Genomic DNA, 26,819 nt, shown 5'->3' on the forward strand with positions numbered 1-26,819 from the left:
AAAATTAAAACTCAAATATTAATTACTCTTTTTAAAATTAAAACTCAAATATTAATTACTATTTTTAATCTTTATTGATTTAAATCGAAAAATAAAAATCATTGTAAATTACAGTAGGGCCTACGAACACAAATACGTGAGTATAGTTAAAACTGTTACGACAGTTACAACTTGTTGATTTTTTTGGTTAAAATTTAAAAAATCATGATTATTTTCCGTCCCTGGAAATAAGGCGTTTCTATACATATGTTGACTTAAGCTTTTTTTGCATCGTGATTTTTCCAACATGCCTTAAGTTACTTTATCAGATATGTACACGCTAAACTATTGTTAAATGCGTATAAATTTAATTAGTCTTTGTTTTGTTACTAATGAAATATTTTTCAACTTAAATAATAAAGTAGGTTTCAAACCCGTTTGTTTATTATTTATTATATGGTAGGACAGCTTTTCAACCTATATTGATGTAATTTTTTCATGTTAAGTTGTTGGAAAATAATGAATATCTAAATCCCGGGACTAATCCTGGGATTGTATGAACGATGTCCCGAAATCCCCGGGCTTCCAAATAACGAAAAAATTAACATTCCTAGTTTATACATACAAATTTATAATGAAATAACAATTTAATTTTGATAAGATATTTATTAATACAATTTCTTTTCTCCTAGGTTCCTGTTCCGCAAAAGAATCTATAACATCATCAAAGTTCAAAGATAGAGCCATAGAATTTTCAGTAGACAGAATAGCCAAGTTACGTAGCCCATAGAGTTTCGAAAATAGGTTTTTATTAATTTTAATTTCGAAAATGATCGTTCCGCTGCAGGCACAGGAATTGGAACAAATAATATTAATGCAGTACATACTTCGTTTTCATAAGGTAATCTGTGATATCTTCGACTAAAGTAGTATCGATTTTGGGTATTAGATGAAAAAAAAGTAGTTTTAATTTTTTGAGTCTCCATAGAGGCATCTGAATTCTGCGCCTGTGCGACACGCCTTAACCGACTCCAATCGGGACCAAATTTATATGTGATATCCTCGACTATAGTACCATCGACGTAGGGGTTGAGGCTTAGGAAATCTGATGTAAAAATTTGCTTCCTACATTTAAGGACCACCCTAAAGTACATAGTAATACACATGCGAATATATTTTTTCTAATATTTGTTGGATTTCTGATCCATTTTGACAATCTGTTGGCCGTCATTACTTTTTAAAAACTCAAGAAATACCTTGCAATTCATTTTAAAATTTACCTTTTTTTGGAGCCCACTTTTCTTCAATCTCGCCACAATTGAAGCTACACGTAATAACGCTACTTCAGTAAGAAGTTCTTCAACCCTTAGCCGGTTAAAAACATGGCTGTGTAGTACCAGGCTGACAGGTGAGGCACTTTTAGAAATACATACACCTATATATTAAAATTGACACTGAAATAGAGCTGCATGGCCACGACCATCGATAGTTTTGATAGTCACAACCATCGATAGTATCGATACTATCGAAAATGTCGACACTATCGATAGTACTATAGATATTTTTGATTAAAAAATTCCAAAAATAAAACAACAACTTTTATTGAAAATGATCTCAGAATTGCTAAAATATGGCAATATTTTTGTTAAGGGACAAAAGTTTATCAACCACTTTTGGCTTCAAGCAGCATCTGCGTTCGGAAATTATTTGGCCAGCTTTTCTAAATGTCCCTTCCGATTTACAAGATGAAGCAGGTTCCGTCGGCTTTTACTATTACTGATTAATGTATGCATGAGTAAAAACTATCGATAGTGCTTACAAAACCATCGATGTTTTCGATAGTCAAAAACCATCGATAGTATCGATAGTGCCCTCTATAGTTTTCCAGTTCTACACTGAAAGGATAATAAAAAGGTTTACGAAAAAAGGAAAGCACAAAATTGAGTTTGCAATTTAAATTAGTATAATCGAAGTTCCATCCTTCAATTGAAAAACGTTGTAAGTAAGAAATATGCATTAATATACAGTCATCCATTACCTCAATAAACACATTAGGGCTATTATCGAAGTCTTGCACGTAGCACAGATTGTATGAAATGCAAAAATACAATTCCATATTTGCAAGAGTACGAGGGCACCCCATTGCAAAGTGGTAGCAAGCAGCGAAAATCTATGTCAAGGGCACATATTCCAATTACAACAATAAAAAAAAAACTACCACAGCGTCGCATTTATCTTGCTATGCATTTTTGCAAAATATATGCATGGGCTTAGACGTTGCATACTTTGCTGCAATAGGAAATGTTGCTTCCCATGTATTTTGTTGTTGTGTGTTTGCAAGTTATGCAATCCGTGCATTCTGTGCAATGGCTCTGCAAAGTTTCGAGAATACCCCTAATGTAAAGTTTTGTATCTTGTTATTTTTAAATGATACATATAATCTCTATATTACCAGTTAGTTGCTTGTGGATCGTACAGTGTGAACTTTGAGGGGCCACCCATTGGTGAAACGTTTTAGATGTCTTTTTAATTTATTCTCTATCTTCTTTATCTGTGATTGATGAGAAGGAAGTGGAATAGAGAAACGGGGAATTGAAAGTTTCCAGTACATACATCGAGTGAATCCTAGAAACTGCTTAACGGGGAATAGCCCTTGTAACACGATTCGACGAAGATACAATACTTTAATCTTTATGTCAACAGCAACATACCCGGGTATGTTTTGCATTTTCAAACTGCTATATCTTGGGAACTATACATCGGATTAGCTGGAAATTTCATGATATCCTAAATAATAGAATTCTACACCATATTTCGAAGTCTGAGTGGGATTGGACCACCTGGACTAGAGATCTGACCGTTTTTTGACTTTTACCCCTTACATCAACAGCTGCATACCCGGGTATGTATGTGAAAAGTCATGCAAATATGTTGATACATTTGAAAAGTTAACTTTGTTCCGAATCAAATTCTTAATATAGTACAAGAATATAATCATAATATAATATTATAATACATGTAAAACAAAAAAGTATGAGTGAATTGGAAATTATCGACTTTTTAGTTACATATACCGCATTGCGGCAAGTTAGTAGAATGTTTTGCACAAACGAGTGTTTTGCACAATATGCAGGTTTTTTTGTTGGGCTTCGTTTGGAGCATATATATAACAATTAACCTTTGTTTTTATTCTACCCGTACCGTCACGTTCTTCATCGCCTCCTAGTGCAACATCCATTATACTCAAAGGATCGCCGTTTATTGCTTGAATGGCGTTGCGCGTAGAGAATATTCTAGAAGCTTCTACTTCTATTTCAGGTTTCGCCAAGTGCTCACTAAGTTAAAGAATAAAACATCATACTTCGGTTTGAAAAAGCTTTCTGGTGTGGGTTGTCTCCACGTAAGTTATGTACATACGTAGCAAAGGCAGCCACATGCAGAATATTATAAAGTGATGGTAAAGGGCATATATTCGTTCGCTGTTTGATAGAATATTCTGCTAAGTATTTAACCATGTCATTAAAGTCCCTTTTTTTTGTTGTGATCTAATATTAAAAGTGAATTTTCTTTAAGACCTCTTACTTCGGTTTTGTAATGCATTGCTGAAAGGATCACAACAGATTTATTTTTTTCGGCACGAGCTGGTCCATTTTTTGCAGACCTGTGTATGTTGTTGGTTCGAAACTGGCAGTTTGTGGTGGTACAGCAGATCAAGTTGTTCCATCTTTGTCAGAATAGTTTCCCTGGTCTCACCTGGTCTGTCGTCCTTTTCTCATCTTCACTTTCGTCTTCCGGGTCGTATTCTGGTGACTGGAATTCTTCTATATCGGAGTCGTCTGGAGTTACATCATATTCGTTATCCTCTACAATCGCCTCAGACACCAAAGGCTCACCGTCACTATTTTCCCCGCCTAAATCTTCTAACCTCTGGCGAATATATTTTTGCTGTTGCTCAGGATCAAGTGCACTAAGTGGTCGTGGAGTGAGTCATTCACCATCTTTAATTTTTACTTTTGTAAATTTTGTTTCGTTGGGAAACACTTGGAAATAAAAACCCATAGCTCTTCAGTGTCCAAGTTTGCACTACATAAGTAAATATCAGAGATAAGTACTTTTTTGCCTATGGGTTCTTCAGGTTTGTGCATGCGTTGAAGTATTTGCGTCTACTTGAAAACCCCTTCTTTTCTCACATAAATATACTAGTTTTTTACCTAAACAATCCTCTTCGCATATACATTCAAAACCCATGATCATAAAGTGTGGTCTGAGAAACTGATTATTCATACAGTAAAATAACATATTTCTCAAGTATTGTTTTACATACTTAAAACAAACATATTTTTTAGAAAATAGCAATAAAGTCTTAGCCAGATTAAAATAAATGTGTTAAATATTCACATTTTCGTCATAACGCAATGTCATTTCCCATATAAAATGTATGTGCATACCCGGGTATGCTGCTGTTGACGTACGTATAATTTTTCTGGTGTTGACATAAAGGTAAGGCAAAATTATGCTTGCTTCAATTAAATTCATAGAAACCATCAACGATTTAACATACATAAATGAAAGTTAAAAGCTAGAAAAGTGCCGCCTTCGGCTGTGTTGTATGGGAACTATACCTACATACATATATATGTTTTACTGGTCTGATATTGTCGGTTTCGATTAATGCGTTGAGGCGTATTTTTTTTGCGTACGAATCGAACATTTGAAATTTTTGAAAGAAGAAGTAAAAAAGAATACGCTCCAGTATAAAAAGCACCTGCTTATCAAATTTCACCCAGATATCTGAGAGACAAATTTTCGTCAAATCAATGTCCCTTAAGTAAGTGTCGAAACGGTCGTCGTTATAAACTTTGTGACTTGAAAATTGATTGTTTTGATTACGAAAAAAATATTTGTAAATAGATATTTTTGAATGTTTTCTTTTCAAATTTATGTCTATTTAATAGGGCTGTGCGATTAATTGATTATTCAAAATTTTAATTAATCACAAAGTAAATTATTCGATTAATTGGAAATTATGATTACTTAAAACTTCAGTTACTCGAGTAATCCAGATTTGTGATTAACCAAAAACAAAAATATTTGAGTAATTTGCTTTGTGGTTAATCAACATTTTGAGTAAAATGAGTAATCAACATTTCAAAGTACTCTTTACATATAAAGTAGTTGAAGTTCTTTGATACCTTGAAAACAACGTTTCTGTTTTCAAAAATTAAAGGGCTTTTTTTTCATATACAAAATGTAAAAAAGAAAATAAGCATTTTCCAAAGCAAACTCTTTTAACGAGCAAAATTAATTTTTTTGAGTAATCATATGTCAAGTAACTCGATTAGTCATCGTTTTGAGCAATCAAAATCTTGATTACTCGAGTAATTGATTAACCGAATAATTGATTAACTAACTTGCTCAAGTAATCGAATAATCGCACTGCCCTACTATTTAATATTCTATCAAATGATGTGCTGCGCACATTTGTGTCGGTCTTTCGCAAATACATGATGCTAGAATTTTCGAAAAATTCTACCTATTATAGCTTCAAACACAAACAAACTCATTCGAAGGTCAAACATAATAATAAAAAGTTTGTGTACACTAACCGCATAACATTTATAGAGTTGATAGTTATAGTGGCGTTCTCTCAAGTAGGTTTTAAAATTTATCTGACCATCAAATACATATTTTTAGAACAAAATTTATGTTTAAAGGCAGATAAATTTTAACATCTACCTGAGAAAACGGCGCTTACCTTTATAGAACAATAATTAATTGGATCGGTTTCAGACAACATTTTGAGACTTTAAATCAATCTCGCATGACTATTTTCCAGTAGAAAGAATTATTTTTTGATTCAGATCATATTTTCATGACGTAATATTTCCGAAAATCGGAAACATATATATTCGTACTTTACCTGCCTGCCAAACATTTTTACGAAACATATGAAGATTCCATGTTCATACAAATGTATTTATTAATATTTGGGGCTACATGTACATATGTAGATAACAGCATCGCGTTATACATATTTGATGTATGTACATATATGTAAATATAGAAAACTAATCAACAATTTTTTGTTGGTATCATAAACAAAATTTTAATAGCAATATCTATATGTAGATATATAAAATTTAATAGGCCTATTTACAGATAGTTGCATAGAGTATTTATATGTATGCATATGTAAATAACCAGTTATAAAAAGCATTTGCATCATGAAACATACATATGTGCAATTTTATTTTCGAAAATAGTAAGTGGTTAGAATATGAACAGGTTTTTGCTAAAGTTTTTTTTTCTATCTATTTTTTATATTATTTGCCAAGGTGTGTGTATGCGTTTGATGGGCATATATGTACATTTTTACTACATAAATAAGTACTAAAAGTGGTTTTGGATGCAATCACTCAAATCGCAACGTAGCGTATCTTAAAATTAGTATATAATTTTTATTGTTATTATTATTATTATTATTATTATTATTATTATTACTATTATTATTATTAATATTATTACTATTATTATTATTAATTGTTATTATTATTCCAATTATTATTATTATTAGCGAGGCGCTACGATATGGCGCGATTTGAGAAATTTGAAGAAATATGCATTTATAAATATTATATGTAAACTGGTTCAACATGTTTTTTTTATAAAAATCCCCTGTTAAATATTTTCGGGTTAGTCAAAAAAGACTTATCAATCTTAATATTAAGATTTAGAGGTCGCTTATCGCGAATTTCTATTTTCGATATAAATAACCAGGGTTCGTATTTGCACACACATGTGCAGCACATCCTAACATTTTAAGCTCACACACGTGTGCTGTGCATACAAAAAATTAAAAATTTGCTCACATCACATGTGTGTGCCGTTTGGTAAACAGCACGGGCACATGTGTGTACTTTCTTTTTATTAATGTAAAGCACACGCACATGTGTGTGCTATGCGTAGAGAAACTTATACACTTCGAATTCCAACTCAAATCTTAAAATAATTTTTTAATATGTTTTCTGTCATATAAAAAACAAACAACATCTCACTTTTTATTGAATTGTTTTTCAAAAAATAACGTTTAATAAACAAATTCTTTTAAGAATATATTATGTGCATGTGCATGGGCTGAAATTTGTACAAAAATCGGCTCACACACATGTGCATGTGCTTAATAACAAACAGCACACACTTTTCTGTGAGTAGAGTTTGTTTTCCACTTATGCACACACATGTGTATGAGCAGTGAGTGCAAGTTGAATGTGTTTCTGGCGTGTGTGTGAGCAGAGCATGTGTGTGCAAATACGAACCCTGTAAATAACACAGGCAAAAAATTGTTTCAATATTGAAACGGCTACAAAAGTGGCTACAAAATACTTTTGATTTTCTGCAAGTTTTTTGTTGGCAGTATTGTGCGATTTCCTTCAAAAATATATATCGGTCATTTCGATACCCTAACTTACAAACGAGTTATGAAATTTTAAAACCGAAATATTTGTTTCTGTGTTCTTTATATGGAAAATAGAAATTCGCGACGAGCGACCTCTAAGTCTTAATATTCAGGCGTCGTTTTTCACTGTCCTGAAAATATTTTACAGGGGATTTTGAAAAAAAGTTAGTAGATGTTTTGATACAGTCTAGTATAGATCAATGAAAGTTACGTACATACATATATACTCTTCAGGGATATTTTTTTCGCAAAATTCTAAAAGAAAGCATAAGGCAAATAGATACAAATAGATTGGTGGCAAGAAGAGGGAAGAAAGCTTATGAGATAGAAAAATAGTTGAAACAGAGCATACAGATTGAACAGTAGTAGTTGTGTAACAAGAAATATCCATACCAGGCTAAGGTGGCAAAAGTGTAATTAAAGTTTTTTTGTTTCAGACAGTATCGTATACTCAATAAAATAAAAGGCGTTCCTATGTACATATGTATGTGAAAAATTAATTAAATACATAGTTAGAGTGGATTTCCTTTAAGAGATGTGTCGTTGAGAGTCAAGAGTTCGCTTGGTACTATCGATTTAGAAGTTGCCTATGTCAAATGGGAAGCTTATTGGGTATTTTCTATCGAAATTTACTTGATAATAAACATACATATTAACTGTCTTCTGGTGATTGAGTGAAGGGATAAAATATGGGTGTTAGGTTTGGTTAGTGGATAGATTAGTTAGAATGATGCCATAGGGACTGGTTTTTCAGGTTCAACGGAGTGCTTAAACTTTATATAATGTTAGATATTTATCTTTTTAAAACCAGTTTTTACTACTTTTAAATAAATACAATATATTTTTCTATATATTTTGCTTTTGTGTGTACCTGTAATCGTCAACTTGCATGACCATTTGGATGTTCCCTCAACAGTTGCGCGCTCGGCTTGTTCTAATGAATCTATGTGTGTATCTGGATCCACACCAAATGTCATCCTTCAAAAATCATAAGTATTGAAAATGAGAATTGGATTTTTTTGTAAACCAGAATGTATAATCAAATAAATTATTTGCCCTAATCATCCATTGCTGAGTCTTATTGAAAATGTAAAGCACAACTTTTTTTCATTGATTTCAGCCGTAATTGAAATAAACTTAGGTTGTAGGAAACACTAACGTAAAATAAAGTTGAAAAAAAACAAAAAATTATTTAAAGAAAATAGCAAGTTGTTTAAACTGTTTTCTTCAATTAAATTAAGCTTAAGTGACGGGTGTAGTGTAAATTTTGCCTAACGTACAGAAATATGCATACGCCTTTGGATATATGTACATATGTGCATAGTATATAAGTGCACATGAGGGCGGTTCCAATTCCATTAACGTAACTTTATAGCAAGAATAAAAACAAAATATAGATTGTGAAACAAGAATGATAGAATACAAGATTGCGCCAATCGAGCTGAGAGCAACTGGCCGTGACGTCAAAAAATACCAGAATGAGAGAGCAAGACGAACTAGACAAGAAAAAGGGGAAGCATCGAACAAAAGGCAGTATTGCCAAGTTTTGAATTTGAAAAAGCACCAAATTTTTATTGGTATATTTTATGGACTTTATATACATACATAATTTTATTCTAAGGATTCGAATAAAATTAATAAAAATCAATGTTTCTTGCACGACGGTCGATTTCTTCTGGCATAATTGAAGGTGCTGCCACATTGTCGCTTATGTCACTGTGCCATGATTTTGTTAAAATTTTTGTAAAGTTGCTTACCACACTTACGATTGCTATAAATTTTGCTTCCATTTTTTTTAAGATTTTCTAATTTGGTTTCTTGAAACTAAAAACAAAAGCACCAAAAAACGCACCAAGCAAATTTTCGCGTTTTGAATGCCCACTAAATTTGGCGCGAAAAGCATCCAGGTGGCAACAGTGAATGTAAACAAAAGTATTTTATGACGTCAGCGATTGGGTGGATGCTGTCAAATCGACGAAGAGAGGGTTAGCGGTCCGCGAATGGCGCGACCTTTATTTTCCGGATCGTGATTGTGAAGTGTACAAATAGCTGAAGGTTTTTCTTCTACCAAAAAAGGCGCACAGCTTAAACTTTCTGCATGGTGCTGAAACATAAACCGAAATTAATTTCGGCGTCAGACACTACTTAGTGTAAATACTTGCTTCACAGTAGCGAGTTAGGAGGAAAACTTGAGCTTGCGAAAGCTGATAGTTTGGAAAATCATTAAAAAGCTAAGGTATGTTGATATACAATGCAACCGAAGGTGAAATAAGATTTTACTTACTTAGACGTTACATCAAGATTTGTAACGGTGTTTTAATGAAACTACAACCGACGTTTTTGCTCAGTAACCTATATAGCGTTAATAATACTTGTACATATATTCAAAATATCATCGCATCGGTAGATAAATCTATACTATGGCTAAAGGTAACACGACAGTTAACACATCATTTACTTGCGGACGGTAATTTATGTGAGCTAACCGGCAAATCAGATTATTCTACTGTCAGGGCAGTTATAAAAAAAGCGTTTTAATAAGCCACACGTTCCACACTGTACCCGTTTGCAATTATAGCATGCCAAAAGTCCAACATTAAATGACTTCAGATAAACATGATTTTTGATATTCTGGCTGACAAATATTCAGCTACCAAGTCATTCTAACAAAAAACAACAAAAAAAATAATCGCTGTCAAACGTTGCTTTTTGTGACGCGTTAAAATATTATTTTAAAATAACTCTTAATGCGTGGTTTAACTTAAATGTCTTTTTATTTATTTAGTAAGTTTCAAACCTGTATTACAGTTTGACAATTTTCCTTATATATAACAAAAAAAATCGAAAATTTATAATTTTGAATACATTAATATCTTTAATGGAGCAGATTTTGCAAGTCTAGCCTTACCCAGACAAGTTTTTATACGCAAAATAATAAGGAACATTTGTACATTAATATCCCGTAAGAAATTTTTGCACAGGTTTGCACGAAGCTCTAATTTTATTCAATAAACATGGCATGCACCTGCACCATGCATGATAATGCTGTAATGAAACATATTTTGGATAAAGTGGGAAGAGACATTGACAGTACAGTATTTTTCGCTTACAAGCACCCCGGTTTCTGTATTTCCCGCTTATAAGACTTAGAAACAATGGCGACTATCATTTGCTGGCCAAAAGTCGAGAAGTAACCAAGATGATTTGAAACTCAGTGTTTGGGAGTTTTTGAGGTCGCTGATTTCGAATATGATGTCAGATTTAGGAAATTCAAAATGGCATATCCGATATGGCGACCAAGTTTTATAATTCTTTCCCTTTCACCAAAAACGCATATAAATCGGGTATTTTCGAGGTCGCTGACTTCGAATCTGATGTCAGATTTTGTTAAATTCAAAATAGCGGTTCCAATGTGGCGTTATCGGATTTGGAGCGAAAACAATTTAAGTTTAAAATAGCCAAAAATATTTTGGCGTTTCAATAATTAATACTGATAAGACAATAATTTAAACATGAGAATGATGAAAGTTAGGCACTATTCTTTATATGGGAGGTACGGGGAAATTTTAGCGGGCCACTCCCATTTATGATCCAAAAAATTATATAGGTGGATGCATTGTTCATGCAAAATCTCAACATCACACATGTATTGGTTGCATAGTCAAGAGTTTTGCCACGCTAAAATTGAAAAATGGCACAGTGTGCGTCTTAATGAAGCAAGTGGAGTGACCCTGCAAAAATTTGAGGACCAGGTGGTCCACTGGGTCGTAGTTTTAAAGTATGTGCAAAAGGAACAGGTTGCATACTAGTATCTTGTTATGCTTACCTGGACCACTTTAAACGTAAAAAAACTGATAAATGTGTTGAATACCACCTTTTCGTGACCCATCAGAAATATGATTCGGCTGCCGAATGTGCCAAAAGGAGTAGTTGTCTAGGTGGTCCCATGTTATGCAGCGTTGGACCAGAGGTGGTCAGGTCCAAAGACATCGCAATGTTAATGTAACCATATTTTCTCCATATATTTCGTCCATTTTGGTTACTAATGTTGGTTACAAGGTAGCGTGGTCCTGTACTAGTATTTAACCCGGTCCCACTTTTTGCAGGGGACCGATCCAATCGCACACTGCAGCATTTGAAAACTGTGCTGCACCTCCAAACTCCTCAAAATTCACGCATACATGTTTTTTATTGGAAGCTAGGCAGTCATTAAGGCTTAATGGTTATGATGACAAATTCGCTTTGCGGGCTGGTATGCTATCCCCAGCCGGGTAAACTTACCACTGTGGAACAGGCCGTACATCTATCCCTTCCTCATTTATCTATGGACATAGATAGGCGGGACAGGAATCTCGAAAGCGAAATACCTTTGGCTCTGCTTTTTTATAGTATTTAAAGGCAATTGCCGACCAAGGTCTAGCATATTATTAGAGCTAGCTAAAAAGTGCATTTAAGCCTACGCCACCACTTTTTTGATAACACCGTGCGACAGTCGACTTTGAAATTTCTGGAATATGGTTGAATAAAAAACTTATTCAAAATTTTCGATGCATTGTAGAATAACAATATGGGTATCAATTAAAAGGTAAATTCTGTAGAATAGAAAAAAAATTAATTTTTGGGTGCACCAGGACGAATAAGTATTAAAAATGTCCTTTTAAAACTTTATCCTTGAATATCCTGGAAAATTTCCAATATTTATTTTTGAAAAAAATTCATATCAAAGACTAATATGTTAACTACCACATCCTCGAATTTCCTCCTTCTAACTTTATTAGTTTTATTTTTAATATTTTCATTGAACTTTGTACCACGATTGTTTATTAGGAAATCTGCTCACATCTCCTCATCAGCCTTCTTTGTTTTTTGTTTCCTTTCACCTAGGGGCCAAGGAGTTTATATAGGGGGCAAACATGATTTTAATTAAATTTTGTTTCTTTGTGTATATAAATAGAAATTTTTGGGATTAAGAAAGTATAAGTTTTCTGGTATCCTTTACAACGATACCAATTTTTTAAAAATGGATTTGTAATTTTTTTGTTTAAAATATTTTTTTTATAAAAAAAGGTATTTTTTGCTTTTAAGTGTTGTTCTCAAATTTTTATATACGAAGTATTGAAATATGCACACCAGAAGAAAGGGTATTTAATCGCCTTTACAACGATACCATATTTTAAAAATCGGTTAGTAATTTTTTCTAAAATTTTATTTTTTTTTATAAAAAAAGGTAGTTTTTCATTTTAAATGTTTTTTCTCAAATTTTTATTCACCAAGTGTACAAATATCAGAAGAAAGAAGATTTGATGGCGTTTACAACGATATCAACTTTTTAAAAATTTATTAGTAGTTTTTTTGTTTAAAATATTTTATTTATTAAAAAAGTAATTTTTCCTTGAAAATGTTTTTTCTCAAATTTTTACATACAAAGTATACAAAACTTTTTAAAAATCAGTTTAAAATTGTTTGAAATATAAGGTTTTTAATTTTTCGAAGACCAAACCTTTGCCCCCTTATAGCACCTGTAATATAAGTTTGCAAAAAGAAGGTTATAAACTATTTAAATAAGAGCAAAAGGCGGTCTACGACTGTATTTTTAGTTTTTTAGTTATTTACATATAATAATAAAAAATAAATTTTTACCAAAGATCTTATTTCGAACTTCGAAGACCCATATCTCCATTTCGGAGGCTAACTTCGAAAAACGGAGAAATTACTTTTTTACCTACATATAACTCAATCTCTTGAAAAAAATTGAGTTGCTCCAATACCCAGTGGAGTGCTGTACAGTGTAATGATTCTTCATTATGTATATGTATATATTGCAACTATCAATATCTTATAAAGAGAAGTGTAAAATTTTTTTATCTAAAACTAATAAAGTTAGAAGGACGAAATTCGAGAATGTGGTAGTTTACATATTAGTCCTTGACATATATATTTTTTTTCAATAAAAAATATTGGAAATTTCCAAGGATATTCAAGGATAAAGTTTTGAAAGGACATTTTCAACATTTATTCGTCCTGGGGCAACAAAAAATTAAATCTTTTTTAATTCTACAGAGTTTTTCCTTTTAACTGATACCCATTTTATTACTCTACATTGCACCAAATCTTTTTAATAATTTTTTGATTCAATCATACCCCGGAAATTTCAAAGTCCTTTAAAAAAATCCTGACGTTAGAGAGAAACATTAAAAACGCAGTTATACTACATTTGGCTCCTAGTTTTGTGAATATATTGATTTTTTCGTGTGTTTGAAAAAGTTTTGGTTTTTGTCGCACGGTGTAGATAATATGTATAGATCGATTAATGAGGATCCATAGAAAATTCTGAGTATGCAACTTTTCTTAACTCTACCAGATGTAAAAGTACATGTATTGTGGAGACCTCGAAAAAAGTATATTTAAATATATTTAATTTTGATACACAAAGTAGTGTAATATATTGAGCAGGTATTCATAATTTTCTTTTTCAAGTGCTCTTGTTCTTATTTATTTTAATTGACAACAATCCCCTGTAAAAATTCCGCAAAAACATTTGAGTACACGCTGAACAACAACTGTATAAGCAAACGCGGCTTCCAAATGGCACACAATTCTCATAAAAGCTGTAATTATACAACTGCATGACTTTTACCAGATATCTTGTTAGGCACCTGATCTATTTATTTATCTTGTATGTATGTATATGCATACATAACTTCAGCAAGGTAGGCAAATATGTACGCACAATGACGGACTTCGCGAAAGAGGAAAGAATTGTTAGTTGGGATACAAGCTCCTATGGGAACTAAATTCTCTAGGAAATGGAAAACTATGAGCAAAGTTGTCAAAAAATTTGCATAAATAGGTAATTACAGAGAATATTTTTGATACCTTATAGCTACCCTGCAGAGAAACCCCAAACTAGTCAGGGAAAATATTAGTTCACAACTAGAATTTCCTGATTGAAACCGAACTAGTTCGAAAATGACCAGACTTGTACTAGGTATAAAACGATTTATTCATGCCCTGTTTTATTTGAATTAGACAGTTTAATACAATAAAGTACACAAAATATTATAACTTTTATTTGGGTATATTGTAAACCCTTGAAGCGAGTACGTATTCAATTATACCAGACCCGTTAAATAATGATTAATATTCATAATGATTATTAATTAAAGCATGTTTTTTTGGATAACCGTTTAATGATTAAATATCGATTTTAATGATTAATAATTAATTCCTTAAAAAAATGTTAATTAATTCATTAATTTTAATTACATCATTATTTTGTTATTTTGGATCATTTTCAATTATTTTTTAATTGTTTTAATTACACGATTATAATTATTTGATTAATTTCTATTATTAATTATCAAGACAAACTATAGACAAAAATTAAGAATATTTAATAGCTGCTTGAATTATTTATTTATTGTATTCCTATCCAAATTTCAAATTTTAAACAATAATTTTTACTTTTATAAAATTTTAAAAAGAAAAGACTGAAATGTGCAATGTTAATGAATTTAATTTATTTTAATGAAAACTTTTATTTTCATTTTAGTTCACACAAAAATGATCTAAAGTATTCATTTTATTTTTAACTAAAATGTTTTCTTTTGCATATTCAATATTATTAAAAATGATAAAAATATAGTATTTATTGTGCCTGAAACCTTTTACTTTAAATAACACTTAATGAAAAATGCATTTAAATTTATGTTCGAAAGTTGGAAATATTTATTTTTTTATTTTTGCCTTTACTTAATACTCAAAAAATTTAACGCTTATTGTTGGCAAATCTGATAAATATATTAAAGTGTACTTAATCAAAAGTGTTTTATTGTATATTCGTGAATTCATTTAAGTTTTTGACTCCTAAAGTAGTGGTTTTGGTCCATAATTGGACTAGTATTTTTCTGTATATTTTGAACTGGTATGAGACTGGTATATTTCTAACCGAAATGGATGGAATGGACATCCCCATGTTAAAAATACCAGTAGATTGCATGGAGATAGTTGGCTGACTAGTTGGGCATGCTGTTCATACTAGTTGTGAGGTAGTTTACCACTAGGACATTTGACTACAGGGTACCTAAGCCAATTAGCGAACCTCCGCATTTTTTGATTGAGGTTATCCCGCACTAGGGATGAAAACGATGCATCGATGTTTCAAAAACATTGAAATTCGATGTTTGCCGTCGATATTTACAATTTTCCCACATCGCTAAAATGACGATACATCGATGTTAGTTTCAGCGATGTTCAATTATTTTTCTAAAATTTTAGTCTGATAAATTCTCCTAACAAACACACTTACAAGCGACGAATTATTACTAAAAAAAACAAAATATGTGTAGCTGAGTATTTGCTTATACATATATGTACATACTACATTAGGGTTATGACCTTTTTAGATATAGAAATGTTATAACATGGATAACATCAAGTTTTTCAGGAAATCAAGTTTAAAAAGTGTAAATCTCTTGTATGGAACATTATTATTTTTTCACTTTAAATCAAACATTTTAAAATCACTTAAATTCTTTTTTGTCAAAGGTCCACAGATAAATATTTGTGTACTATAACATACATATATGTATAGCAAATATTACTACAATCAAAATTATACCTTTCACGCGTAATGTCCCTTAAAACTATTACATTGAACACTATTTAAACTGTAAAGTTTACAACAAAAAATAATGTAAAATAATTAATTATAATTACTAAGATTAACAATATAAATTAGCTTGTTTTGTTTAATTGTAGCGGTCGATAGGCATCCTATTTCTTAACCGATTGGGCTAAAGTTTTGCAGAAAAAGTTTCGTTTGTAGGACTAGTATAAAAGTACGTTTACATATACATATATATAAACTAATTAATTGTTAATCACCCCGCTTACACAGGGAAATCTGAGATTTTTTGCTGGACAGTTTGTTTTTCTCACAACTCAAGGAAATTTTCAAATTCTTCCCTGTGCCACTTTTTTCTGCTAAATTAAGCAATTTAAATAAATTTTAACCTCATATTTTATTAAAAATACCTTTAAAAACGTTTTTTTCTTCCTAGCGTTCATTTTAGTTTACTTTAACTTCTAATCTCTTCTTCGCAAAAATAATCGATAAAACTTGGTTAGACACCGAAAAGTTATCGGTTTAATCTGAGATTATTTTATAATTAATCTGATTTTTTAATTACAGATAGTAAAGTTAAGCGGAAAATGAGGCTAATCTACTTATATATAAAGGGGTAGCACAGAAAAAATCAGATTTGAAAAACGAGAGCTACCAAATCAAACTGCATTTCACCACACTCCAATGCGAATTAATATAAGGTGGTGTTACTAGCTCAGCTGATTTTGTGTATGTGTTTCGCCGCACGGCTTCTGATATCAAATTGAAAAATTTTGTTTGAATTTCTACACACACTCTTACAGATTTTGACAGTTTATGCCGCCAAAGCAAAAACAAAATATATGTAAATTTTTGTTTTTGTACTCCTGCTATCACCTTATATTAATTCGCCTTGCAACACTCCAATTTTGCAGATAAGACGACATACTTACTATGGGACGATAAAACCTAATGATTTTCCTGCTGATTTTTGATGAGTGTGATTGCATCTTAAAATGTCCTAACTACTTAAGAGTTCACACAGAATGCTATCACTACGGCTGGGAGTTCTATCCGGACGTTCGAATGTTCAAAAATCTAATTAAAAAATCCGAATTACCGGATAAAAAAATGCAAGAAATATTAACCAGATGTCCGGATAGCAAAATTAACGGGACATCCGAATATTAGCTTAGTCCCAGCCCTATGTCCTAATTGTTGACCCAGTATCATGCTATGCTAATGCCATGATTTCTGAATAAGAATATGCATGTAGTGTAGGGATCGAAATTAAAAATGACCAATTTTTATCAAGATAATTTCCATAATCTGTCCCGTGGAAACAAAAGTATAAGACAGTCTTTTGGAAATATACAGAAATGGGCTTTTTGATAGAAATCTGCAGATTGGCTGTACATGGAGTTGGGTGACTGCGAAGCGTCATGGAGGCAAAATCGTGCTCAGAACTGGGAAATACTTCAATAATTAGTCATAGTTTCGACTTTTGCCGCTAAATGCAGAGGAATATGCGAACCTTGTGTGAGCAAAATTTCTTGTGAAATAGACCGGGCCCGGCTGCATCTCAGGGACCCGGGGATGAATAAAGAAAAGAAAAGTTTCAATTTTTGAAAAATACAAATATGATTTATATGGAATAAAAAGGCTAACCTGAAAAGGGATTTTGTTCTTTTCTTTAATATGAAAAATGTACACATTTTTCTTGAAAAGGGAAAAAAACACTCTTATGAATGGAAAGAAGAAACAAATTTTTGTGTTTGGACTATAATTTAAAAAATGTACGTAACTCCATGGCCTTGAGGATTGCAATACCTCAGCTTGAAATACCTCGGCATACTTCCCAAGATAGAAGAGAATATTGTCCTCCATTACTTTCGATATATACTCCATATTCTGCCTCTACGTCAGCTTTGGAGCCACCAATAAAGATTTTACAATGTGTAAGTTTGGACTCAGTATCGGACATCAGGTGGCCTAACTGGCCTCCTCAAAAGTATTAAGTGACAGTAGGTTTAGCAGTGCATCCAGAGCAGCCCAAGGTGTTGTAGGGAAGCCTCTGTATAGCACACTGCGGTAGTCCTTTGAATTTTGGCAAGCAGATTTCCCACGCTATTCATTAAGGGTTTGATCATAGAGCTGTAAATCCACAGAATTCCTCTAGCTAAGAGGCCCCACATTTTAGCAAATACCTGTTTACATTGACGGGGAGAGACGAAGCGTTGCTTATTTTTTACTACAATCTACATCGCAATGTTTGCATGTAGAAATAAATTGCTATTAAATGCCCTGAAGGAAATACGCATGGAAATGCCTACATATATGCATAAAAATATATATATATATATATATATATATATTTAGACAGATTAGCGGTTTATACATACGTACATATATAACAAAATGTGAAAATTTTAAATGTTCGTTGCACAAAAAATTATAGTACACATATTTTTTAAAGAGTCCATATGTAAGCCATTATATATGTATGTATGTTTGGAAATCGTAATTAAGCAATCCTTTATGTATATATGTCTATATAATAAAAAAATATTGTGGATGCACATACACATAAAATGTAAAGGCAAGTTTCTCATTTGTACTACATACATATGTAGCACATATACATATAGTACATACTACATACGAGTACACACTTACGGGTACAGACATTTAAACTGCTACAAAGTAACACACACATACATACTTGTACTTATAATTACTCCAGTTGATATTTTGATTGATTTAAATTTATCGAATTATATAAAATACATAAATATATGTATATATATGATATATCAAACATCGAAACACACAAATGTACACAATAGGTTCTTTTTCAGCAAATTAATTTGAAATGGTATTCTATTCATCTCGAAATTATAATAAAACACATTAGGTCATTTGCGTGTGTTGCGATATTGCTATAAAAAACTATTGTTGTTTCTTTATGTTCCTGTTGATTTTTGTTTTTGGAAATTCAGTGTTTTAGCATGTGTGCTTTTATTAAAAGGAGAACATTGTTGTCGCTTAGAATTTGCTAATTTCTTGTTTAGGTTGTTTGTATTTTTGTTTTGAATTCTGACTTTTTTGTATTTTTTAAATCTGTGTTTTGATTTTAGATTTTTGTATTTATTTATTTATTTTATTTTGTATTTCGTGCTTTGAATTTCATGTTTTGGATTTTGTGTTTCTATTTTCCGTTGTATTTGAAGTGTTTTTTAGATATGTGCGTATTACAAAGACACAAACTGAGTTCTTATTTAATTCATAGTTAAAAGATGCAAACCTGTAATTGCAATTTTTGCCGACCATTTGCTAGTACCATCCAAAACGCTTTGTTTAACTGCCTTCATGTGACCTGTATGACTCTTCTCTTCTACGCCGAATACCGCACTGCGCATGCGCACAGATCGTAGTAAAGGAATGGTGGTAATTGTTATAGTAGGTTAATGTTGAGGTTTTTAAATGACAGGTGTAGTGGTAGTTTGTTTTATGAATATTTTTATTGATGAATATACATATGGATAATGCAACGGCTTGAATGAATTTTCAATAACCCCATTTATGCTAAATTATGTACATATATTTGTACATACATAAAAAATTTACGGTTTATACCTACCCGTTTTCGACAATATTTTAAAAATGGTGCTGCTTAAAAAGTTGTATACATACATATGCATATGTATATAGTAATAGCGCAAGTAAGCAAGTTGATTACAGAATTCTTAATTGCCTATATTTAAATATTGGTATCAAAGTGCTGAGGTTATACATGACCAGGTTGTGGGGGTATTACAGGTATGTACACACATACATATACTCAAGTAGCACACTGATGTATAATTTGGTGGAAATTTACGAAGTTTGGTATAAATCTGAATAATTGTACCAAAATTCATAAATTTACACCAAGTTATACACTAGTGTGCTACTTGAGTATTTTCTAATAATTGGCATTGGTATATTTGGCGAAGTATTAATGAAGTGACCGTTAGACGACAGTTATGCTCTACACAGCAAAATAACATTTTTATGGTGTCATCTTTAAGCGTTCGCCGGGTTCGAATTTGTAAGTTCCGAGTTTGAATCATTAAATAGAAGGAACCAAATATTGCGATTCATTAAACGTCGCAAGGTGGCATTTTTGGGCGAAATGGCAAAGTTACGAACAAAGTTGTATGAACGACCTATCGCAATTCCGGATTGCAAATGTAAAATTGTTTAAAAATGCCGCGAGTTAGAGAAAAAGAAAAGTTTTTACAATTATATTTCGAAGCAGCCTTAACTGATATACTTTTTCTTGAAGTATTTGAGGACAATGAAAAAAACATGTGTTTCGCGACTCTGACTTTGCAATGATTGCCAGCTCATATATTATGGCAATGTCGCAATTTTGTCGTAAGAAAGTTTCCATACAAAAGTAATCAACTGTGTCACAAGGTTGCAAATTTTGCGACAAATGCGATATTTGCAACAACTTTGCAACTTTTCATGAATCCCACTAATATTTTTATTATTCTAGCTTCCCGGAAGGCAATGGTGAAAATCCAAACGCAGTTCTGGCATGAAAAATCTTGGCATGAGAATCATCGGCGGACAAGCGCGCCTAACCACGTGACAAATAACATATGTAGGCTGTTTTCTAAAACGTCAATTGCATTGCATACGTACAAAGTATAATGTTCCATAACGTCGAACTACAAAATGTTGACAATGTATACTCTTCCAAAACGAAAAGTTATCGAAACGCATCGCTAGAGTAATCAGCGCATCAGGAACAAAGTTGATGCTTCGTTTATTTTTAGTTGCGATTGGTGTCGTGAATATGGAAAATTACGAAAGGTTATTCATTGCTATATTGAATATTCAAAATATGCAATGTATGTGGTTGCAATGTTTCGCAACTCTGCATATACAAACAGTTTGAATACCTCAGTAGAACGGTATCCAAACATTGTATTGGTACCTTTTTTAAGTCAGCCATACATACGCTTAACATACAAAATCTTTTTAATCGCATCCCATGGCTAATGCCAAAGTATCATTATGCGATAACTCCACCCCTGCCGTAGGTATTAGAAAAGACCTTAAGTAGCCATTTGGTGGAAAAGGAATGTCCATACACATTGATTCTCGAAGTAGATCTTAGATCCGGTAAGCTCCTTTGCGAACGCGGAGTAAGCACGTTTAATCAGTGACCATAACGATTATTACCCTTATAGTAAATATCATTCTTAAGCCGTTGAAATCGCATTTCTATTTATTCGATCAAAGTTTTTCATTCAAATCAAGATAAATCATTATTTTTTGATTTTAATATATTTTTTTTGTACATTTTTATCGTTATAGTGTGATTTTACTTTTTCGATAAAAAAATTAAAACTAGTATCCTAAGCAACGTCCTTGCAAAAAAATCTTCCAATTAAACATCTCGATACTACAAAAACAAATTCATGAGTGTGCATTTCGGCTGTAAACATTTTCAAAGTAAGTTATTGGAAATTGTAGTTTAATGAATAGTTGATTGAACTACAAAAATCCATAAAATGGGGACCATTATAAAACCAAATGCATTTAAGTCTCGAATCATCTAAGATTATAGTTGTTAATTCGTGGTCTATTGATTTTCATGCTGCTGATTGAGTTGCATTCTCATGCTTTCCTGCCAACCATGCATTTATTATTCTTACTAGAAACGGAAAAATCAGTCAGAGTATCGCTTGAGGGCGCCACGGATAGTTCATGTTTCGCATTCTATAAATTAGAATACAATTCAACTATGTACATACTAGAAAATTTAAGCTTTGGAAGCTTAATATATATAAATCGCCATTCATTCAAATTAATATTTCTCAACTCCACGTATCTAGTAGTTATCAGTTATGCATCGATGCAGGGTATCGATAATGGATATCATCCATCGCACTTGGTAAGTAGCAGGACATATGTGAAACCAAGAAAATTTGTATTCGAAAAATTTTCAAACGGTGATATCTCGCGTACGCGGAGATTTTCAGAGTGGCTGCATTAACAGAACGCTAATTAAGATGTGAGCTCCGAAATAAAACCTGTGAAATAAAGCCAAGCCTTTGACATAAAAAAAACTGTATGAAAACGGGACAGTGTGTTTGATCACTTATTGAACTACGAATAATGATTTGTATAAAAAGATGATCAGGAAGCAGAAAGTAGTATGAGAAGACCTCTATAGCTCTGTACTCTTGAGAGAGGGCCATAGATAAATTAACTGCTTAGTAAAGTACAATGGCTTAGTAAGATCTCGATCAGCGGAACAATTCGAAAAACACCAAATGACGCTTTAAATGTCCTTTTGGATTTTCTGCAACTGAGTATAGAGGGACAACAGCTCTTGTTGCTCTTCGTTTAAGCCATATTTTAAGTTACATTGTTCGTATCGAGGGTTCATTTGGAACCCAATTGAAAAGCAAATAAATAGTGTTACATACACAAATTGTGGAAAAACCTAAGCATTTAAAATAATAAAATTTTCTCGAAATAGAAATCAAATTTTTATTAATTTTATCATAAATATTTCATTTTATACCCACTTATTACTTAGCCTTTGGCTTTGAGCAAATTTATCCAATTGGTGGTGGGGTTCCTTTGGACCCCACGATACCAGTTACGGATTAAGACAGACATTTTAGTGGGAGAAAGGACTCTTGACACAAATTTGATATCCATCCGGGCAGATTGGAACGATGCGGTCAAACTGGTACCTGATAGAAATTTCGATAAAGGAAACCCAAGCAGGGAGAAGTCGGTTAACTTTTTTAGAAAAATTTTTTCACTGCGAAACCTTGCCATGAGCTGCTCATTTCGTTTACCAGTATACTGTAGTGACTTCCACGCTGAGTTTTCAGCTATTATGTAGTTTATAAATAAACTTAGAACAGGTGTTTTCGTCTTCAGTGACAGCTAAGCTGCAATGAGAGCTGCGCTACAGCTTAACTTAATTTGGGTTCCCGGACACACGAATGTAGTGGGTAGCCACGAAGTAGATCATTCCAGGAAAATAATTCCTTAATATGGGGTTTGCCACTTGCAAGCTGCCCCTGAAAAATTTGTATATGCTCTAGCAAATCTGTAGTCAAGGTGGGATCGGAAAAGACCTCGAAGCGTATATTGTCTAACAACCTTCATTGTTGCTTGCCTTTTCTGGTGACCTACATATATAAAGGACGGATATATAAAAATCTAAGATGCCTGACGTGGTTCGCCGATGATTCTGCAGCAAGGGGCATTCTGCTTAAGCCGATATAAGTCTCTTGCGGATTATAGTAAATCCCATATTTTTAAATTAAATGAGGTATTCTACGTTCTGAAATGTAAGATAATCTTAAAATATGATTTCTCTGTCGCTATTTGGAAATCCGATACAATTTATAATGCTTTAAACAGAAGCACATTTAAGGGAGTCAATGTTTTTTGTACGCAACTGTCTGACTAAAACTCTGTGAACTCTGTGTGTTATCAAAACTAGTATTCCCGATAGCCAGCAAGCGCATAAGAAAATGACTCCCAACCTTTTGACGATATACATATACAAAAATAGTATATGTTGTATATGTGTTACTAATCTGTACATAAGTTTAAAGCAATTGGTTATATGTGAGGAAAATATAACGCAGTCCCTCTTTAAAATATGCACAACTCAAAAATCAGATCCGGTTGTATAACTTCTTACGGGTCGTACAGATTCAACGAAATTAATAAAAAAACCGATACATAAGTAGTTTAATAGTTAGAGAATATAATCGTAAAAAATAAAAATATGTATTTGCATTAATTGAAGATAAATTCTTCGAATTGAGTTGTGTCTCTTTAGAAGAGGGAGTGCTGTATGTTACTTAAATACTTTTTCAATAAATCGGCAGTAGATGCTTAGCATGAAAGTAAATATGAATACCAAAACAGAATCGAGCAAAAAGTTTAATTGATTTGCCGAAAACCAAAATTGGAAATTAATCTGCATAGCTAGGTTATTTTTTTTGGGGAATTTATCTTTTTAGTCGTTTTTTATGACCTCGTTTCACCTTTCGGTTGCAATTTTTATCTTTTTTCTAAACGTTTGCATCACGAACGGATGTATGAACAAGTGAGATAATACCTTAGACCTATGCAACTTACCGTATCAGCTCGAAAATTTCGGGCTTTTCCCGCTCACGCTGCTTCATGCGATCCTTCATGGCCGTTATTATCGAATTGGCTTTGTCTTCTGCTCCATGCTTCGAACTCTTTTCGGCGGCTCCTATTTGTAAGCAAATTAAAGAAAAAAATGAACATGAAAAGAGATAAGTCTGCTTCTTTGAAATTTTCTTTTGTTCCTCCAGGCCTAAAAATTGAAAATCAATGTATTTATTCAATCATCGTTTGTGATTGGTCTATTTTCTAGAGGTCGAACAAGGGCGCGCTTTAGAGACACACTATTTATGTATGTATAGTCCGGCGCTGTACTTTAATGGAGTGAAGTCGAAGCTACCCGGTGGTCACTAATTTGCAGTTGTTGCATAACTCGTTCTTAAAACATCGATGTTTGAAAACTTCGATAGCGGTAATAAAAGCGATACATCGATTGTTTAATTTCTCACCTCCAACACGATTTAAGATATTGCCAGAAGCATTTGAAAGTCAGGGAACTAGATTGACATATTTCACAAATAAACCAATCATAACAGTTTCTAACTCAATACCTTAACCAACATCCAATTAACTAGACTAGCGACGCCCAGATTCGCAAATATGGGGAGCCCGGCAAGAAGGGAAAGAAAAAACTAGCGGAAGGGGTAAAGGAAGTGAGTGTACTTAAATATTTACCGATAATAACTCATATGAAGGATTTTGGTTTGGTTTAACATATCGAGCCCTAACCGCCAAAATAACGTAAGCGACATTTTTTTCAAAATTTTCTTTTTGATGCAGAAATGCACCTAGATGCTCTAGGAATATTTCTGCACCAAAAAGAAAATTTTGAAAAAAGTGTCGCTTACGTTATTTCGGCGGTTAGGGCTCGATATTATATTAATTAAGTCCTAAGATAAATATGTGAATCTTATCAGTGTTCTGTGCAGCAACTAAAAATTAACCTCGTCGCCATTTATAACTTTTTACTTCATGGAGAAATATACACAGTACTTTTACTCATTACTTGATCTGACATCACTGTTTGAGCATGCTTATGCACAGGTCCCTGTTTCCAACGCAATGCATTTCGCACTAAATTTAGTACTTTTTGGAAAAATGGGCTTTTTCTAGTGTTCTGATGCATTTTCATTAAAATTAGCAACACTCGCTGCAGCTGTTGTAAAATTGCTTATATGTTAGGGCTGCCATAATCCTGAACCCATCGACCAGGACAATTATCCCCTATAAATTCAGTTGCTCTGGTTCTGGCGTTGCATTATTTTGAAGAATTTTCTGATATTATAAGCAATTAGTTTTGTGGCACAATCCGTAGAGCTGAATGATTGAAGACGATGAAACGCTCATGTTCTGATTTTTTTTTAATCATAAAAGAACAAATTTCTCTTGACGGTGACGTAACTTGGAATGTTTGTGAAGTGTTTGATGCTTTTAACGTGGTCTTGAATGCTTGTCTTACCACCATTAACAAATTTCCACATATCCTATAATGCGCTTCATGATAATTTTTGTACATGTATGCCTAACCTAAAGATAATTCAGGAAGGCTGTCTGAAGTGAAGCCATTCTAAAAGACTTACCCAATAAGGACTGAAAAAAGTGCTTCCCTGCATACTTCCTAGAAAGGGGTTTCCTATTTGCAATTTACGCAAATGTACTTAAGTATATTTTTATATTATTTAGCATTACAAAAAGGATTCAATAAGCGCTTTAAGCCTCAATAAAACATATTTGATATGAACCTTAAATATTTAAATTCCCTAAAGAAGTATAAATTTTATGAATTAAAAACAGTTTTAAAAAAACTTCTTCAAAGGCCTTCAGAAGTACGTCCTACAAAAGCCCTTCTGGAAGCTCTTCTTTGAGTAGCGAAGGCAGAACCCCTTCAATTTGTGCCACACTGTACAAAAAAGGAAGGAGAAAGGAATGACTTTCAGAAAGGTCTTTTGGAAGAGATTTTAACTCCTGAAATTATCTACAGCGTGGTAAGTGTGACCCCTCAGCCGTGTATCTGTTCAGGAACTGCACTGAAGATACGAAATTAGATTTTAACCAAATAAACTAAACAAAAAGAAGGTAAACTCACCAGATATTGTTCAACATGTTAGAAAAAATTTTTCATTATCGATTTTCGACTACTAATGCTTTTTTTCAAAGCATAAATCTGCTAAAAATTAGATGGGTGTCTGCATTGACCTTCATTAAAAACTAGGACAATTTAAGTGTGGAAAATTTGTTTAAACCAGGACAAATCCTGGAAAACCAGAACGTCTGGCAGCCTTATTATTGTACATATACGCAATTTTACTCGAAGATAAGTGTGTAGCGATTAGGGATGTCGGAAAAATATCGATACATCGAAAATATCGATGTTTAACTTCGATGCATCGAAAATTTTCCACTCGATCTATAAATAGACGGTGTATCGAAGTGAAGAAATACATCGATGTATTTTTGCCACTGACATCTCTAGTAGTGATTAATATCCTGCAAAAAATTGCGCGACTAATCTCTAAAGAGAGTATTCCAGGATTAGTATCAATGGGGTACAGTTGGGCATTTGTTAGTTGCAACTTGTCTCATGCGGGTATTATT

At 32.7% G+C, this 26,819-nt stretch overlaps 1 protein-coding gene across 10 annotated transcripts in view; it reads right to left on the minus strand.

Annotated features, from left to right (window-relative positions):
* LOC118745736 overlaps positions 1 to 26,819 on the minus strand; it is a 351,287-nt gene that overhangs the window by 220,912 nt on the left and 103,556 nt on the right. For 5 of the 10 annotated variants that reach the window (XM_036479370.1, XM_036479368.1, XM_036479365.1 and 2 more), the window contains 2 exons: positions 24,213 to 24,333; positions 8,307 to 8,413 (listed from right to left, as the gene is read on the minus strand). The exons of 1 other annotated variant lie outside the window; for it this stretch is intronic. In XM_036479370.1, the coding sequence (XP_036335263.1) occupies positions 8,307 to 8,413; positions 24,213 to 24,333 (228 nt within the window). Of the gene's footprint in view, positions 1 to 8,306; positions 8,414 to 19,344; positions 19,452 to 24,212; positions 24,334 to 26,819 lie in introns of all 10 variants that reach the window. 4 more of the 10 variants (XM_036479369.1, XM_036479366.1, XM_036479375.1 and 1 more) reach the window with 2 other exon arrangements.

This window comes from Rhagoletis pomonella, unplaced genomic scaffold (assembly GCF_013731165.1).
Source record: "Rhagoletis pomonella isolate Grant_MI unplaced genomic scaffold, Rhpom_1.0 Rhpom_scaffold_00009, whole genome shotgun sequence".
Lineage (NCBI taxonomy): Eukaryota > Metazoa > Arthropoda > Insecta > Diptera > Tephritidae > Rhagoletis > Rhagoletis pomonella.